This window comes from Emericellopsis cladophorae (genome assembly GCF_022114955.1).
Source record: "Emericellopsis cladophorae strain MUM 19.33 chromosome Unknown NODE_29_length_272814_cov_116_152143, whole genome shotgun sequence".
NCBI lineage: Eukaryota > Fungi > Ascomycota > Sordariomycetes > Hypocreales > Bionectriaceae > Emericellopsis > Emericellopsis cladophorae.
Genome location: NW_026250954.1, coordinates 187,714 through 206,045, shown reverse-complemented (window position 1 = coordinate 206,045; position 18,332 = coordinate 187,714). Strand labels below are relative to the sequence as shown.

General features: G+C 54.3%; 6 protein-coding genes across 6 annotated transcripts; 4 read left to right on the top strand and 2 right to left on the bottom strand.

Annotated features, from left to right (window-relative positions):
* Positions 1-1,222: 1,222 nt before the first annotated feature.
* On the top strand, positions 1,223-2,053 carry J7T54_001217 (uncharacterized protein; the record flags this gene model as incomplete). Its single annotated transcript, XM_051507275.1, has 1 exon — positions 1,223-2,053. The coding sequence occupies one exon, from the start codon at positions 1,223-1,225 to the stop codon at positions 2,051-2,053; it is 831 nt and encodes a 276-aa protein (XP_051361569.1).
* A 1,301-nt stretch (positions 2,054-3,354) lies between these two features.
* J7T54_001216 (Origin recognition complex subunit-like protein) lies at positions 3,355-8,648 on the top strand (the record flags this gene model as incomplete). The annotated part of the gene is made up of 10 exons (XM_051507274.1): positions 3,355-3,548; positions 3,616-3,756; positions 3,808-4,682; positions 4,738-5,190; positions 5,579-5,651; positions 5,816-6,391; positions 7,115-7,161; positions 7,218-7,282; positions 7,344-7,727; positions 7,776-8,648. 10 exons carry the CDS (start codon positions 3,355-3,357, stop codon positions 8,646-8,648), a joined length of 3,681 nt encoding a protein of 1,226 aa, XP_051361568.1.
* Positions 8,649-8,739: 91 nt separating this feature from the next.
* Positions 8,740-10,390, bottom strand: J7T54_001215 (putative transporter C83-like protein; the record flags this gene model as incomplete). The annotated part of the gene is made up of 2 exons (XM_051507273.1): positions 8,740-10,017; positions 10,073-10,390. The coding sequence occupies 2 exons, from the start codon at positions 10,388-10,390 to the stop codon at positions 8,740-8,742; spliced, it is 1,596 nt and encodes a 531-aa protein (XP_051361567.1).
* Positions 10,391-11,175: 785 nt separating this feature from the next.
* Positions 11,176-12,933, top strand: J7T54_001214 (Pre-mRNA-splicing factor-like protein; the record flags this gene model as incomplete). Its single annotated transcript, XM_051507272.1, has 1 exon — positions 11,176-12,933. The coding sequence occupies one exon, from the start codon at positions 11,176-11,178 to the stop codon at positions 12,931-12,933; it is 1,758 nt and encodes a 585-aa protein (XP_051361566.1).
* A 167-nt stretch (positions 12,934-13,100) lies between these two features.
* J7T54_001213 (uncharacterized protein) lies at positions 13,101-14,058 on the bottom strand (the record flags this gene model as incomplete). Its single annotated transcript, XM_051507271.1, has 2 exons — positions 13,101-13,229; positions 13,291-14,058. 2 exons carry the CDS (start codon positions 14,056-14,058, stop codon positions 13,101-13,103), a joined length of 897 nt encoding a protein of 298 aa, XP_051361565.1.
* Positions 14,059-16,090: 2,032 nt separating this feature from the next.
* J7T54_001212 (uncharacterized protein) lies at positions 16,091-18,250 on the top strand (the record flags this gene model as incomplete). Its single annotated transcript, XM_051507270.1, has 1 exon — positions 16,091-18,250. The coding sequence occupies one exon, from the start codon at positions 16,091-16,093 to the stop codon at positions 18,248-18,250; it is 2,160 nt and encodes a 719-aa protein (XP_051361564.1).
* Between the last annotated feature and the right edge of the window lie 82 nt (positions 18,251-18,332).

Below are 18,332 nucleotides of genomic sequence, written 5' to 3'. Positions count from 1 at the left end.
AAGAAAATAATTTGAAAAAAAAAAAAAAAATCGCGTGTATTTGTTGCGGTATATTTGTTGTAGTATCCTTGCCAACCTTATTATTTTACCCGCAGCTGCGTGATCGGCCAGGAGTGGGGAAGAGTCTGTCTGACAGGGATCCAGTCCTTAATTGACTGAGGGACGAGAGCAGCCGATAACCGGCCGGAGAGGCGGGGCCGGACACGGATGTGCTTTACAGGAGAGCAAGTCCTTCACGTCAGGATTGTTTACAGTTGGAAAAGGGGGTTGCATCGATTCGCGCAAGTAGCGTCTTCTGCAATACGGAGAAATGAGGCTGCTTTTGACTTGTTATGTCTTCAATACAGATACAATCAACGTCATGTGCAGCACGTTGCAGCAGAATAAAAAGAATATTTCCCCGTTACTGTAAGTACTAGCTGAAAAAGAAATGGAGCAACAGGGAATTGAACCCCGGACCTCTTCCAGTCACACATAACACACATGCGAAGGAAACATCATACCCCTAGACCATTGCCCCTATTAATAAGCATCAGCCTCACGCGTAACAGCATTATATATCCATGCGAGATCCCTCTGATGCATGTATCGTCACTTCTTGTTATTCCCTAATCCGCTATTCGCAGTCTTGATCGTGTTCGCCTCTTTGACATAACCTACCCAAAGTCAGGGTTGGGAACCAGTCCATACTTTAAGGACTGCCTAGTCACCAAATGGGAGGTCTGGTCTGGGCGGGCCATTTCTTGGTAGAGGAGATTGGGTCGCAAATTCAAGCGGGATCAATTCACTGGCATCCATTTCATGCGGCAATTACTTTTCGCAATGCCTGAAGAAGTGGCAAGGCGCACATTTTCTACGAAGAACAGCGGCTGAGCCTTCGTTGCCATCAAGTCCCCAAGCCAGACGCCGAACATGTAGAATATCCAGCTTTCACTGGAACTCTCAGCGTTCGCTGTTTCTAGAATTTGATGTAAAAGCGTGTTTTTGTCAGAAATTAGCTGTTCTCAAGATCTTCGTATGGTGCAGGTTGAACACACTGTCAAGCCATGGTCCAAACGGGAAAATCACCAAGGCCACCAGAGAACAAAGATCAGCTTAGAACGAGCAACAGCATAAGAATATAGTTCATCCCGGGCATAGAAAGCTGAATCTAACTTTTCTGTCATTCAAAACCGACCATTACTTACACCAAACTACATTACAATCACATCAGAACCACAACATGCCTTTATTTTCCCAGTCAGCAAGAGGTGCGAGGGACGATCCCCTGGATCGCGAGTCCAGAAGCCCCGAGTGGTGGGGCCAAGCACACTATGTCCCTCATAGCGGTGATCCCGAGCGACTCTTCATCTTCGCCGAGCCCAGCCACATGACGAAGGAGGAGGAGGAGGCGATCCTCGCCGTGTGGAACAAGGAGACTTCCGCTCCCGGCGCCGAAGACGCCAAAGGCCTAGCCTTTGACCTCCGTCCAAGCAACACGGTCGACCAGAAAGCAGCAGCCCAGATCAATGAGCTCCGCCGCAAAGGCGAGCAGATTACGCCTGAAGTTGAGGGCATGATCCGCTCGCACTATACCAAAAACTGTGGTCTTCTCGAGTCTTTGCGCCACTATTGTCAGGAGAAGGAGTTTGTCCCTGTAGACTATCTGAACGAGCTCGTCCTCATGAATGAGCGATTGATTGTCGAGTGCGCCAAGCAGGGAGCTCGTGCTCACGAGCCCATTGTCCGAAACCAGGCCCCTGATCTGCCCCCACAGCGGAATCAACTCAAAATTGAGAACCAACAGCTGAAAACCCAAATTGAGCTGCTCAGGCAGAGAGTCGAAGACTTTCAGCGCAAAGAGAATAGATGTCGGGGGTCTTCGCGCCCTCCCAGAGTGGGTGGCATTTACAGTTCTGCGCACCCTTCTCTGCATGTGTCGAACGCGTCTGGCTCCACGCCTTCCAGCCAGATAAGTGACCGTGAACGAACCGAAAGTCAAGGTGCCCCTCAAATTACAGGTGACGACAACGACAATTGGGGTACCACCGTCGTTGGAGGAGACGATGCGTGAAGTGCCTGCGGAAGTGCCGGAGTCGCAGCCTGAAGATGAGAACCGGTAAGGAACCTCTTCCCCCGCCCCTTTTTTTGCGACATGGTGAGCTGTCATTCACTGCTGCAGATGAACATTAGGTGGCTTCCGAGTGGTTTTGTTTATATTTGATGAGACGTCTAACGCGCAGTCATACGGCATCAGATTGACCTTCTCCGCGTTGGCGGTCACTCGTGGAACCCACGCGTAGGAGGCATATGCCACAAGAACGTCAGTGAGGAGAGGGAAGGCAAGAATCTCCTTTTTCATTTTCACGGGTGAGTGCACATGTGTCTGACAAGTGAATTTTACCGGAATTGTGAATTGAAGACAGCATTAAGCAGCATAGCCCCTGGATACAATAAATGTGGCATGAGGCTCAAGTGGCTGTCACAGGTCGATGTCGTGCTCTAGAGACTGACGCCTAGCGGGCGAGATGAAGAACATTCAAGGTTAGCCCTGGGGACCTCCATGTATGTGAGTAACCGCCATTTGATGCAACACAGACACCGGAACTATCCGACTCCCGCCCGCACACACCTGTGAGGTTGGAGACGCCCAGCTGCACCAAAGATTCAGTTTGATACTATGTTCATATGGACACCGCATGTTCATGTTGGACACGTTGAATACCACGTGTCATCAAATGACCGTGCTGCCCTGGCTAGGGCGAGCCCGTTCGCCCACGTTCCAGATAAATAGGTTGTAAATCTAGAGTTTTCGTGCTATCTGAAAGATTGAGACTTCGTAGCTCGGAAAATTCTCAACATTGAGATACCAATTACTAGGCCATGGGGCTTGTCTCGAAGCCCATGCTTATCAACACATCTGTCATCACAGATATTGCTCTCAAGAGGCGCGTCATACCGGTTGGCGGCAGGCTTCCTTTGCGGGGGTTTCATAAAGATGTTACTTGGGTGGCACCTGGGCTACAGCACGCCTTTGAAGAGATGCTCTTCAGCGTCTTTTCATCCGGCGACTTCACTTTCACATCACATACCGAGGGGAAGCAGCAACTGATCACGCCTTATAGCATCCTCACTAGTGGTGATGTGGAGTCACTCGAAGAAGGCCATATGCCTAGACCATTTCAACATCAATCATCGCTCAGCTCTGGATCATTCTCTCTCCCCACCTCTCTTGCCATGCTGCTTTCAACCTCCACACTCCTTTCACTCCCTTAACTTCCTGTTCACTCTTTTCTTCCTCAAATACTTCAACTCCACCTTTGAACATCATAGAGGCCTGAACCTTCCTCGTAAAGCACTTCGACAAGATTCACCATGGCAGGCCACGATCCCGCTTTCGAGGCCATGATGGCAATCCGCACCAAGAACAACCACCACGCGATGCTTTACTTCGCCGTCATTACTTTCATTCAAGCTCTGTCTACCTTCGTACTCGTTTTCGCACCTCGCTGGATGAGGGTCCAGAAACAGCGGCTGACCCTGCCCACGTTTTGTGCAGCAACTGTTTGGTACGTGAGCTCAGTGAATCACAGTACGGAATGCTGATGCAGACAGTCATCTCGTTTCATTTCTCAGCAAGCATGTCCCATGTCTTCCGTCAGTTGGCCACACGCTACACGTGGCTGTGTGCACCATCGCCAACGTGGTCTTGACGTTCGCGCCAATTGACTACACGAACATGACAACGCTTTCCAACATTGCTTCTCGAACAGGCTGGTGAGTGCAGTTCTTCATTTTGCTACCTTTAAGAAAAGCTGACGCCTGCAGGCTTGCCATGGCAAACATGGCTGTCGTTGTACTCTTCTCGATGAAGATCAACCCGCTCTACTTGATGGGCGGCTTCACCTACAATCGCCTCAGCATCTTGCATCAATTCGCTGGATACATGACCATCGCGCATGTCATCGTACACGCGGCTTGCTATTCTGCTTACTTTGTTTCGGTCCATCGGCCAGAGCGTCTGCTGTATGAGGCGGAGGTGTACGGAATGGTAGCAGGCATCTGCTTCCTAGGTCTCGACATCTCAGGGGCATTTATACGGCGTTGGTGGTATGAACTCTTCTATTGCCTTCACATTGCATTCTGGATCATCGGCGTCGTCTCTCTTGGGCTTCACCAGCCCGAAATTGGCAAGGGCATCATCTTCATCACCATCACATGCGCCAGCCTCTGGGTTCTCGACCGCCTGACACGCTTCCTCCGGCTGGTCGTCTGCGGTGTCTCGAACGAGGTCACCCTCACACCCTTGACCAACGGCGGCACCCGCGTCACCCTCAAAAAAGCACCACGTGGAGCGCAAGCTGGACAGCACTGCTTCCTGTGGGTCCCCGCCGTCCGAAGGTTCGAGATGCACCCGTTTACCATTGCTAACATGGACTCTGCCGAGTTCGTTATCGCTTCTTATAATGGATTCACAAAAGATCTCCATGAGTATGCGGTCTCGCACCCTGGAGCTGTTGTTCAGGCCAGTGCAGAGGGACCCTACGGCTGCCCACGCACTCCTGGTAGTATCGACAAGCTGATTCTGGTTGCTGGTGGGAGCGGTGGCTCCTTCGCTTTTGGCATAGGCAAGACACATGTTTTCGCCCCACGCCCCCGGTCCGTCAAGGAGATTGAACTCATCTGGATCGTTCGTCACTTTTGTAAGTATGCTTGTGGGCATCGATACTACTTCTCGCTCTTGCTAATTGATTATAGCCCAGCTCAGCTGGTTCGCCAGAGAGATCGCCGACCTCGCCGGTCAAGAACGTGTCAAGATTCACTTGTTCGTGACCCGCGGTCCTGGAGTAAGCCTCCGAGGCATTAACTCCCTCGCCTTGAGCACGATTGCCTCGAGTCAAGACGGGGCAACTGAGCCCGCCTTTGCCGGCGAGGACAGCAAATCAGCAGCAAGTTCTGTAGGGTCTGTCGATTCCGAGAAGGAGGATCTTCCGACCACAACTGATGAGCGCGATGTACCCCAAATTCACGGAGTGTCGGTCACTTTCGGGCGCCCAGACATTACGGGTATGCTTCGTTCATCTGTCGAGGACCTTGGCAGCGACCATGCTGTCACGGTCATGGCATGCGGGCCAGGAGGTCTGATACGTGCCGTACGAGAGGCCACTTCGTCGTGCACCAAGCCGGGCGGACCTGCTGTGAGCGTGCACTGTGAGCACTTTGGCTGGTAGTCTTGATTTTCTTTGTACTGGCGAAGGCGAGCGGCGAACAACTGGGGAGGCGTTTTCGTTGAGTGTGCATTTTGGTTCCTTGTTCTTCAAGGGCGCGCCGCTACCACCATCGGCCTTGTTGCCCTCGGACCGGTTGATTTTGACATATTTGATTGGACACCAGCGTGCAGCTTTCCTTCACGGCTGAGCTGGGTATTTTTCTGTGAAAGTCCAAAAGAACTACATCAATCTTCAGCAAGGACTGGCAGAGTCCCGCCACCCCTTCCGTAGATCCACCAGGGACTTTCCGAGTCTGGGAGGCCCTCCTTCGCGAATGCATGCGTTTTCTGCCTGTCATGTTGCATGTGCTATCATAACACGTCGTCCAGATCCCTTGGGCTTTCTGAACGCTGAAGGCCTCGTGTATACCCCACATACACCATGCCTCCTCTCCTGTCTTCGGTGATTAAACTGCGGCTGTTCAATTCGGCGTCACCTTGGGCAACCACAGAGGGGCAATTGAGGGAACTGCTGGAATGTCCTACGACGGGCGCAGTCACTGTCCGGACAAGCTTGATGCAAGGATTTGATCATCGACCAAGAGACCATCGTTTTACCTTCTTCAGTGCGGGCTCTGCGCAAGTTGCGAGAGCGGGGACACAATCGTATCCCGACGACGCTGATAAGAGTGCGAGGGACGCTGACTCCATCACCGACCACGACGATGCGCCTTGCGACTCCACGCTCAACAACTTGGGATACAGCCCATACACCCTGCCCGAGTACCTCGAGATACTGCAGAAGCTGTCGAACACTTCTAACAGTCGCAAGTGCTTCATTCTGTCAGTCACAGGCACCGCCCCAGACGTGAGACAATGCTACGAGGCCATCGTGGATGCTAAAGAGCGCATCCGTTTCCCGCTCGCCATGGAGGTCAACCTGAGCTGTCCCAACATCCCCAATTCGCCCCCAGTGGCGTACACCAAAAGCGCTCTGTCTCAGTTTATCCGTGCGTTGCCAGGAGACCCAGAGATACCTGTCGGAATCAAGGTGCCCCCATACACTCACGCTGGACAGTACGATGCCTTGAAGGAGGCGTTGCTCGATTCTGGGGCTGCCTCCCGTTTGAGCTTCATCACCGCGGTCAATACACTGGGCTCCTGTCTTATACTGGAAGAAAAGAACACCTCTGATAGCGTACGGTGTGTACCAGGCATACCTGCACAGAGCATCGCACGACAAAGGTGGAAGGAAACTCTGCCTGGGAGAGGGTTCGGTGGCATGGCCGGAGCCGCGCTGCATCCTCTTGCTCTGGGGAATGTCCGCATGCTTCGAAATCTACTCGATTCAGAAGAGCCCCTATCGAAGATCGAGGTCATCGGCGTGGGTGGTGTGGATGACTTTCTTGGATACGAAAGGATGCGTGCTGCTGGGGGAACGTTCGTTGCTCTGGCCAGCGCGTTGGGTGCGAGGGGGATTCGTGTCTTTTCCGAGATTATCTGAACTTGGTAACTTGCAATCTCGTTTCACGTCCCACTTCCGCTTTCATTTGAAAGTATGACCATATGTGCTGTAGCATATGGTACGCTAATTAGCGGCAATCAGGCACAGCGGGATCCCTGTTGGCCTGTTTGATAATATATGTGAATGCCTGGAATGTGCACGATCCCGCCTCCGCAACGTGTCGCCGGAGAGGGTGAGCTGGAAAACGTGGATCGGAAATCAGCATCTGTCTTTATGAGACTACCGGCGTATGAATCGAGCCACATAGCTAGGTTCTACTAAAGTTACTTGTACATGTACGACTTTGTCGAGAGAGGTGAGCAGGGTGGTGTAAGAAGAAATCTGCGACGCCGGCAATTCGGATTTTAGGTGTCCGAACACCAAAAGTGACGTCGCAGCAAATTATCCCGAGAACGCGCCAGACGCGTCTCCCAGCTCTTCATCACCAACACTACCACCACCAAATCCGGTGCGAAAGAAGCATGGCTGCATCGCTCTTCCGGCTCCCTGACGAGCTTCTATTAGCTCCCGTCCTGCAAACATACCCTTGCCGCGACCGCCAGATTCACACCCTCGCAACATTGCTTTACGTGCGTCTCTCCCCTCCTCCCCTCCCCGAGGAGCTTTGAATGCGTGTCTAACAACAGAAAGCCGTCAGCAGCCCCCTGCCGAACACTCACGATCCACGGCGTGGAGTCTACCGGCAAGTCCGCCATCACAGCCTCTTTGCTGGCCTCCCTTGCGAGACCAACGCCGAACCTACGATATGCCTTTGTCAGTGCGGCCCAGTGTATCACCGCGCGTCACCTCTTCGAGTCCATCGTCACTTCGATAGCTGAAGCCTTGGATTGGCCGCAAGAAGATACTGCGATCCGATGCGAAACTTTGGCGCAGCTGGACGTGGAGCTAGTCCGGATGTTGAAGTACCCCGAACGGGAGGACAACTTTCGCTTCGTCCTTGTGCTCGACGCGATAGATCGGGCCAGAGATGCGCCATCGTCCATGCTCCCAGGCCTCGCTCGCCTGTCTGAGATTGTTCGTAGCGCGCCCTCTCTTTCGTCATCTCCCGACTGACACGTATAGATTCCATGCCTCACGACGGCTTTCATCCTCACAACGCCGCTCCCGCTGAGAACGTCCTCCTTCACGCCTAGTGTACATTTCCCACCGTACACAAAGCCCGACTACCTCCGCATTCTCGCCTTGACGCCACCGACAGAACCAACACACAATGCTACCATGGAGGAAACACTCGCCCTATGGCCAAGATTCTGCGCTGCGGTGCACGATGCGCTCGTACAGTCAGCCGCCCGCTCGCTGCCAAGCTTCAAACGAGCGTGTGAGACCCTTTGGCCGAGGTTTATCGCCCCTGTCGAGAAGGGCACATACGAGGCAAAAGAGTTCTCCAAGCTCCTCGTCGCAGCAAGGACACACTTCCAGGACGAGTCGGTGCTGAACCCCAGCATTATCTCCGTCGTACCCTCCTCCAAACCCACTTCGACGGACCTGTCCACCTTGCTTCCTCGCACGGCACGGATACTGTTGCTCTGTGCCTATCTCGCCTCGCACAATGCCCCTCGGCATGACCTGACGCTCTTCTCCACACACCATCAGGGTGGTCGTCGACGACGTCGGGTAGCCCCGACAATAGCCTCCAACAAGCACCGCAAGATCGCGAGGAAGCTTCTCGGCGCCCACGCCTTTGTCCTCGAGCGCATGATGGCCATTTACGCGGCTGTGAAGAGTGAATGGACGGAGGATCCCCGAGTGGCAGCTGTGGATGCCGACGTGGGCATGGCAATGGCTACACTCACCAGTCTCAGACTGCTCACGCGTGTCGGCACGGGCGACGTGATGGACCGCGGTGGCAAGTGGAGGATTAGCGTGGGCTGGGAGATCATCCGAGGGGTGGGAAGAAGTATAGGCGTCGAGCTCGATGAGTGGCTGATAGAATGATGGCAATCAAACAAAAGAACATGTTCACCGAGAACAGTTAACGATTCAGTATATCCATTCAAGGCGTAGTAGGTCATAATCTCTATCTATATCATGCCGGGACGGCGCGGTCAGGGGACCGCCAAGTGTCTTCCTGCTTTGTCCCAGGAGCCAACCACTGCGAACTGCTGTGCCCCCTCTTCCTTCTCGATCCCGTTCCAGACAGGTCATCGGTTTTCTTGGTATCCTCGGCAGCCGTCGAGATTGGTGAGAAGTAGCTCCCCTCATTGCAGGGGTGGATACCTGATGGTGTTCCGTTGTGGCTCCCGGGCTGGCCTTCATCGATGGGCAGCAGAGGCGCAGGCGTCTTAGTCTGTGTCATCATGCGGACTTTGCGATCCGCCTTGTTGCTCTCGCTTGTGCGGTCATACAGATACAGCCCGAGGAAAGTGAGTGCAATGCCGGCGGCTTGGACAGGGGTCGTCGGACTGCGGAACCATATGATAGCCAGCACAATAACAAAGACGCGCTTGATCAGGCTGGCCACGGAGTATGTAACTGGCGAGACCATGGACAGCAGCACGAAGGCAAGAATATTCTGGCCAAAGTGGGTAACGCCGTTGAAGATAAACTCCAAAAGCAGGCGTCCGTGGTCCATTGCCTCGGGTCCGTCCTTCAAAGCAATCGACCCATCGTTGAGGAAATCCCTGAGCAATGTAATACCCTCGCTCCAGAACCAAATGGGCAAAGTCAACAACAAGGCCATTCCCGACGAGTAGCACAGGAGATTGAGCTTGTCCAGCTTCTTGGACTGGGCAGTCGCGCCGTTTCGCTCTGCTTTCGCGGCCTCGTTGAACAGCTTCTTTGAGAAGATGTTCTGAGTCACAAAGATCAACGTCGCGAGAAGCGCCTGGATGATCCCCAGGAACTCTCCTCCCAATCCATGCTTGCCAGAGCATGCCAGCATGACACCAGCCGTCAGCGGAATGAGGGACAGGTATGTCGCTTTCGGATAACGAATATCGTATATCAGGCGGTAAGCGAGTACGGTGAACAGCGGAGACAACCCCTTGATCGTGTGAACCAGCGAGACGGGGATCTTGGCCGTCGCTGTCGAGCTAAGCAGATGTCCACCGATTTGGAAAGCCGCGAGGGGAAGTGTCGTCATGATCACGTCCTTGGATGGGGGTCGGATCGGGTGTCTCAGGGCGGTGATCTTGGTGCGAAGACTAGGGAAGATGACTGCCAGCTGTGCAAAGAGTATGCACAACGTCGAGACAAAGGCAAATTGCACGACCGTGAGTGTCGCCGGCTTGTCAAAGGCATTCAAGATGGATTTCGAGGATGTGTTGGTGAGCGCAGACGAGGTGTACCACAACAGACACAGGATCTGGAATCGCAAAAGAGTTAGCGACTCAATGAGAACTGTCTTGAGCACAACTCACAATAAGCTTGGGCGAAAGTGGCGCTCTGAGAGCATCGGCCAGCTCATGCGCGTTCTGGCTCACACTGCCGTTGCGTGTGCGAATTGTGCGAAAGGCATCTTGGAGGCTCTTTTGGCGGTTATGGCGACCTACGCCTGGCGATCCCAAGGGCGACCATCCCGAGCTACTATGCTCCCTGCGCGGTACAGGAAGCCAGCGGTCTGGCAGTTGTCGAGGTTGATCACCATCGGGAAGACTGTGGAACTGGCTCTGAACGGGGGAGTGAGCGTCCCCGTTTCCCATGACGGGCGCATCGATGTGGTCCGGAAACTTCTCCATGGCGATGAGATGTCAATACTGTTCGCGAATTCGAAGGAACGAGTGACTAGGGCAATCGACGCAAAAGCGAGCGAAGGGGTTCGAGTTAGCGTCGCATAGTCCGTATGGCGTGCGTTGACGTAAAGTGTATGAAGAGAATCCCGAATTCAAAATGACAGTCCCGAGCCAGCCGCGGTGTTCAAAGAGCGATGAGAGTCGTGGTGGTGGAGAGAAGCGACTATGAAACGACGAAAGGTCTAAATCCCGCCAAGAACGCGAATAGCAGAATGACGATTTTGGCGCCTCAGGGGGTTGCATCCACTGTAAATGGGCGCGGCGCAGTGAGCTGTTTGCGATTTGGTGGAGCCAATTGCGTGGCATTGGCCATCCTTCCTGCATGCAGTGAAGAGTGAAAGCTCGTATCCACTAGTCACCCGAGGAATTGCCGGCAAGCGCTTTTTTTAGCGCGCTTATCGGGTGGCTTATCGTGTGCCAGGAGCCTTGCCGTTGAGTGCTGGCTTAGCCTCTCAGCCTCTCAGCACCTTGGCCTGTTGACTCCACCTCGAATTTTATCAGGCTAACAGGCGCGTTCCAGACGATCTTAGACCCGGCCCATCACTGACCTGCCTATCTTCTCTTCCATCCTCGTCTTGCGCCACGGCATGCAAGATCCCAGAAAGCGCATGATCCTCAGAGCAGCCGTAGCATACGCATTTTTCCACATTGTCACACAAACAACCAATCCGACCACCTACCACAATCGGCGCTGGGCCACCTCTGGCTCGTCCAGCAACAACTGAGGCATCATGGCGGCCACCAAGATGACGAAGAACCAGATGAGGAGGGCGAAGAAGAAGGAGCAGAAGAAGTCCGCCACGGAGGAACCCGCGACAAAGGCAGACGCCGCTGAGACCAACGGCACCGACACCCAGCCGGAAGCCGACCTCGAGACGTCGAAAGAACCTCCTCGCGAGCAACCGCATGCCGACGGCCCACTAATCGAGGACCTCGAGGATGATCCGGCCTTTGCGATCTACAAGGACATATTCAACAAGTTCGGTGCCAACACAGAGGAAGATGCGGTGGCACAGGAGGCGAATGCTGGCAATACGGGCGACGTGTTTTTTGGCGACGATGACGATATTCCCGATGAGGAGGACGCGCAACCGAAAATGTCAAAGAAGAAGCGGAAAATGCTCACCAAGCTCTCCGTGGCCGAGCTGAAAGCCCTCGTCCGCATTCCCGAGGTCGTAGAATGGCAAGACGTGTCGTCCAACGACCCTCGCTTGCTCGTCCAGATCAAAGCGCAGCGCAATGTCGTTCCTGTACCCACACACTGGTCGTTGAAGCGCGAGTACCTGTCATCGAAACGCGGTGTCGAGAAGCCACCATTTCGCCTTCCGCAGTTCATCGCGGAGACAGGCATCACCGAGATGCGCGACGCCGTGTTGGAAAAGCAGGCCGAGCAATCGCTCAAGCAGAAGCAGCGCGAACGCGTGGCTCCCAAGATGGGCAAGCTGGATATCGACTACCAGAAGCTCTACGACGCGTTCTTCCGATTCCAGACGAAGCCGGAGCTGACACGGTTCGGAGAAGTGTACTACGAGGGCAAGGAGAGCGAAGTGGACTATCAGCATTTCAGACCGGGAGACTTGACAGAGTCGACAAAGGAAGCCTTGGGCATGCCGCCCGGTGCGCCACCACCGTGGCTCATCAACCAGCAGCGCATCGGCGTGCCGCCCTCCTATCCAACCCTGAAGATACCTGGTCTCAATGCACCGCCACCTCCTGGCGGCTCATGGGGATTCCACCCCGGTGGCTGGGGCAAACCCCCTGTGGACGAATTCAACCGCCCTCTGTACGGAGGAGATGTCTTTGGTCTTACCGGGCCTAACGGTACGCAGAACCAGCAAGCGCAAGCTGCCCAGTCGCAGCTGGCGGATCCTGTTGAGCGCAATCTCTGGGGCGAGCTGCAGCCTCGAGAGGCAGAGTCTGAGGAAGAAGAGGAGTCTGATGAAGAGGACGAGGACGAGGACGAGGAGCCCTCCGCCAGTGGTATGGAGACGCCGAGCGGCATGGAGACTCCTGGAGGTTATGCGAGCACGATTGCGCCAGATCACGGCGTCGAGACGTCGATTGCGGGCGAGATGGATCTGAGGAAAGAACGCCGTGGCTACGACACCGAAGAATCATCAGCACCAAGATCAGCCTACACAGTCCTGCCCGAGAGACAGGTGCGCGCAGAGGGCTTCTTTGGCAGTGACCGCGCATACGATATGCCCACGAACAAGCCGCCCGTTCTTGGCTCCGGACAAGATGAGCGGAAGCGCAAGAAGCCAGGCGACGTCGATGTTGCCATTGATCCAGAGGCTCTCCAATCTGGTGGCCTTCGGAAGGAGGACATGAGGAAACGATACGATGAAGGCCTGCGGGAAGAGGGCGTGGGAGCTAAGTGGGCGCACGAGGATGACCTCAGTGAGATGATTGCGCAGGAGAGCCGAAAACGACAGAAGACGGAGCAGGAGAGGGGGCAGAAGAAGAAGGAGGGCAAATACAAGTTCTAAGAGAGCCATTCTCGGGTTGGCCATGGCGTCAGGTGCTTGGGTTGTCAATCAATTTAATGTATATCATACGCTGGAACTGGCCGGTCTTCGGCAGTTCCTCATTTATTGGCGGGTTTGAATCATATCGTGTCGCAATCCTCGATGCATGAATATCCAGCGCCGGCGATTCAAGCCTTGCACGCATCGCATTTGTATGTCTTTTTATCTTGGAAAAATGTCTTCTTCTGCTGGATAGTGATCCTCGGTGGCAATACGCACGCAATGTGAAATTGCTTGGGACCCTCGTGTCGCTGCTCCTGTCAGTTTCAAGCAACGAAAACCGAATGTATTCGACCATACCTTTGCCGTGCAATATACAGCTCGGGCCACAGTCACCGGTTTATGGCAGACGCCACAGCCGCTTCGGGTTGACCTGGTCTGTGGTCGCACAGGCGGTGGATCCTCCTCGACGCGTTTGCCTCGTGCTGTGACCATCGGCTCGATGCCGTCAACATCCTCCTGTTGAAGGAACCCGACTCGCAGTAAAAAGTCCTTCTGCTTCTCGAATTCGTCGACACGGTGCTGTCGTTCACTGATCCACTCCCTTTTCCGCGCCACAAAGTCCCTCCAGGCGGCAGGGAAGTAGGTTCGCGCGTTGATATCGTGGTCATCCACCACTTCGTCAAAGGCTGCGATGTATTCGACTTGCGCGGGCGTTATGTCGGGCTCCTCTCGCAGCCTGTACATGTGCTTATAGCGAAGCATCCCCTTCATCGGTTCTGGTCGAGGTAAGACCGTCCCTGGTTTCAGAACATGCTTCCCAACAGGATGGATAAAGACAGTGCCGTTGTCCGGAACTATAATGTCATCTTCCGGTGGCCTCACCCGAATGGCAGGCCGCGGCGGAGGTTTAGATGATGGGACGTTTTGTTGGGATGCCGAGGAAATGTCATCATCGCTCAAGTCCACTTGATCGACATCCTGGGAGTCTACACGCTGGCCAGGTTCTTCGGTGTGCTTGTCTTGGTCTTCACTGTTGCTAGACGTGTCGTCTGAATCATCGGATTCGGAGTCCCCCACACATATAGGATCATCCTTCGACCCGACGATGAGGCTTTCTTCGTGGGTAGTAGACTGTACTCTCATCTGCCCGCTCGCTGTTGTGCGAGCTGACCATGTTGTAGTTTTGCTACTAGAGGAGCGAGACATCGATACGACCGACTGGTGCTGCTTTGTGGTCCTAGACGAAGCCACGCTGGACACCTCCACGGGTGCGTGTGCATGTGTCGCATGGGGAGCCACTGTACGCACTTGGAGCGACGCGCAAGGGGATCGGATCGGGAGCGCACCGTTTTGCTCAGCCAACACTTCCCCATTGGCCTTGCTTCTTTCTGATAGAGTCCGAGCGAGCTGTTCACTTCTACTGTGACCAGAAACACTGGAAGTTGGCCTCCAAGTCCATTCCCATTTCAGGTTTGACGTCATCGAATCCTGCTGATAGACGAATTCCTCGTGACGGTGAGCCCGGGGTGTACCTGGTGGCCACTGCTCTGTGTCTGGAGGAGACGGGACGCAGTACCAAGGCGAACAGTGATACGGCACCGACTGGCCAGACCAGACTTTGACCCAGTTGGGTAGTTGATTGCCAACTTTGATATTTTCGGTCTCTAAACGGATGCGTAGCAAAAGTCCTTGTGGAAAAGCAGAAGCCTTGGCCACGGGTCCAAACCCGTCGAATTCCTCCTCATGAATGGCGAATGGCCGTTCCAGGTCGATCTTGAGGCCACGCCGGGCGTTCGGTGCTTTGGGGCACTGAAATGTGCAGCGTCTTTTGACAACAACTTCGGGTTCCTCATGCCTAAGCCGGCTTGCGACTGGTAAGACTTGTATCCGACAGCGACCCTTGAACGTGATTATGTCGGTACCTGGAGGGAAGAGGCCAGGGTCCACGCGGTTTCTGTGCTTTGATCTGAACCAGAGACGTGAGAAGTTGAACAGCAAGCAGCGATCTTCTGTGACATGGTGAAGATCTTGGGAGGCTGCGTGCCCTGGTTCTACGCTCGAAGTTCGTTGCCTCTTGGGCGATGGCTCGTCCAGGTGGCTCAATGCATCTTCCAAGGCAAAGCGTGCAGTAGTGATGTTGCCATGTTGAGAGGTGCCCTGGTGTCTTTTACGCCGATGTGCCGCCAGGCTAGCATCGCCAGATGAGACTTGGCTCATGATCGTAATCGTCCCTTCCTCCCCGTCGACATCATCGTGAGGCGTTAAGAGCCGGGGCGTGTGAGGTCAGATAGCTTGGCAAACGCGTCGATCAGGGGCGCGTCCAGATACAGTAGCTGCAAATTTGAAGCTTCTGAGCCAGGCTGATAGTGCAAAGTAAACGCCCTGCCGTGATCCTTTGCAGGCTTATGAAAAGAACAGTTTCCAGTTGGTCCAATTTGTTGTTGTGTGAAAAGGGAAAGAAGGTGGTTTGTTACTTGAGCGTATCAAACGTTGAGGTACGCAACAATGGCTTGCTTGCCACACTCACACACTCGCGTCGCGTTGTCCGTGGCCTACCCTAGAGAATATCTCGCCCCCACTTCGTCTACGCGTGTTTGGCGCCTTTCGGCAACCATCGCAAACTGGCGCCTGAGATTGGAATACACAAGACTTCAATTTTTCTATTTAGTTCGAAGACTGTGAGAATTGACCTTACATAGGTGAGAAGAGGGTGTTTCGTTGACCGTTTAATACCATTGTCGTTTGAAGTGGCTTTGGCGTGAATGACCCCACCTAAATTGCGGTTTTATGGCCTCGCATCCCCATCAAATTCACAGTCCTGTGATTTACCTCAACTTCTATCATTCCATTCACCCTCTAGCAGATCAGGACTTCTAAACATATACCTGATGCACCCGCAACTATTGACCAAGTAAATCAGACTAGTAGGTGTTGTTGCCTCTATGATACGCAGTGGCTGTGAGCCGATGACGTTGCAACCGAAATCGTCGTTTGCTCTGAAATACACTTTGCGCCGTGATTACTGAGTGAGAACCCTATTCGCTGCGTGTCTTTGGACTTGAATCTGAACATTCTTGATGGCTTTTTTGTCGATGGTCTCTGGGTTTTGAGATATCACATTTGCGCCTTCCATGAAGCTGCGCAGTGGCCATCGCCTGTCGCATTCAGAAGCATCATGGCCCGCACACGTGCACGTGCTGCCAACTCGACAGCCCAGCCATCGGATGCTGCCTGGACCACTTCGGCAAAGCGCACACGTCTAGATCGCCGCACAAAGCCCGGAAACCTCTACGAGTCCGACCACGACAGCGAGAACGACAGCCCAGATGACTCCGATGCATCCCTCGAGTCGTTTCACGACAGCGACGACGATGTCGCAACAGGCGCCGATCGCGCGCTACTGGACATTGTGATAGATGCGCCCAGAACAGCCCCAAATCGTCGTGGACGACCGAGCAAGCACCAGTCTGCATCGCGACCGGCGCCGCAGAGAGCTGTCAAGAAGAGACGCAAGGCTCCTCGGGCGCTCGGCGCCCCGAGGAAGAAGCCCAAGAGATCGAACGAGGCCCCGGCTTCATCGGCTCCATTGGGCAGGATACCCAATTGGCTGGACCCAAAGATACCATACTCGGCTTGGGTCGATATCTTCTTGTATGCCGCCAGGGCAGGCGGAGCCCTCGACAATTCCTGGCTTGTATATGCAGCGACGACGTGTCGAGCGTTCATGCAGCCGGCGCTCACAGGGTTGTATAAGTGTCCTACCCCGACCACATCCCTAAAGGCACGGAAACTCATGACAATCCTGGAGAAGCCAGAGGTGGAGACACTCATTCGCTACAAACCCATCATCGAGGCAATGTATATCGACATCGATCTCTTTCCCGTCGGAGCGCTCCCTCCAGTCCTCGCTTCTCTGCAGAGGCTCAAAGAGCTGATAGTATTCACCAAGCTCGATCAGCCGCCGTACAGGGCTCTTGACAAGTCGCTGCGCTGGCAATATCCCGAACAGCTCTTTCAGTCTTTGGAGTTGGGCCAGTACAACCCGCGTGATGAGGGCGAAACCTCCCCCGTCATGCTCAAGAGCTGGGAGTGGAGCAGTCGCATGCTTGGAGGGACGGTGCCAGACATCGCAGCCATAGCTCGCATACACAAGCTTGCGTCCTTCAGCCACCTGACGAAACTGAGCTTCATCAACTTCCAAACACCGTCCCTGCACAAGCCTGTGGCGAAAACCCCAGACGAAGCGCTGGAGATCGAGCTGGCCGACGAGGCGGTCGTGGATGATATCGCTGCAGCTATCGCTTGCCTGGGATCTCTTCGTCACCTTGTATTTGAGGCATCCACAACAATGAATGACCGAATGCTTTCCAAGCTGCCGGCAGGCCTAGCGCACTTGGAACTTATCAATTGTTGGGAAGTCCGCTCAGAAGATCTTGACAGCTTCCTGCAGAGCCACGGAAGTAGTCTGCGATACTTGACACTCTCCCACAACCAAAGTCTCAGCTTGGAATTCGTCCCTAACCTTGCGTTGAGCTGCCCGAACCTAGCTGAGCTGCGGATGAATCTGTCATACTATCGGCACCACGAGACAATCGACGACTCGGATGCCATGTACGACCAGGCCCTGCTGCCTGGCCAGGTCCCGCTCTGGCCATCGTCATTACAGTTGATCGAAATTGAGCACGTTAGGGAGTGGACGGTGGAGGCAGCCGAAACTTTTCTTCAATCCCTTGTCGATAGCGCCCCGAAGCTGCCCAGACTACGCCATCTAGCCATCAAGACAGTGTTGAATATCCCGTGGCAGCGTCGTGCAGAACTACGCCAAGGATGGACGGACAAGATGGATCACGTTTTCCTCAGGCCTTTTGTGCCTCCATCGCATAACGTCACGCTCAGACAAGAGGAGAACATCGTCGCACCGTGTGTCGAGGAGGCCCCCCCGAAACCGCGGAAACGTGCAAAGCGTGGATCTCCCTCCCGGCGCAGTGGTCGCATCGCTGCCCATTCCGCTTCTGACACGGACCGGCATTCGTCCCGCCCACGGAATAGACCTCAGTATCGCGAACCTGACACAGACGAGGATGAGCAGGAGGAGGAAGAATCGGCCGACAGTCACTCTTCTGGGACGGAGTCCGAGCGCAGCGGGCAGAATGAGCCACAGACCGAAAAGTTACCCGTTCAAGGCATGTGTGACACGGTACTCATCGTGATCGACAACCAAAAGACCCGCGAGCTCCAGTACAGTATGGAAGATTTCCAAGACGAGGCCAACGAGTCATCTGGGGAAGAGTGGAACGAGGATAACGAGGTTGAAGATGATGATTATGCTTGGTAATGGCATACTCGATGGTCGATATGAACTTGCAGCCAATTGTCGGACGCACAAACGAAACATGGTGAGGGAGCGGGTACGTGGG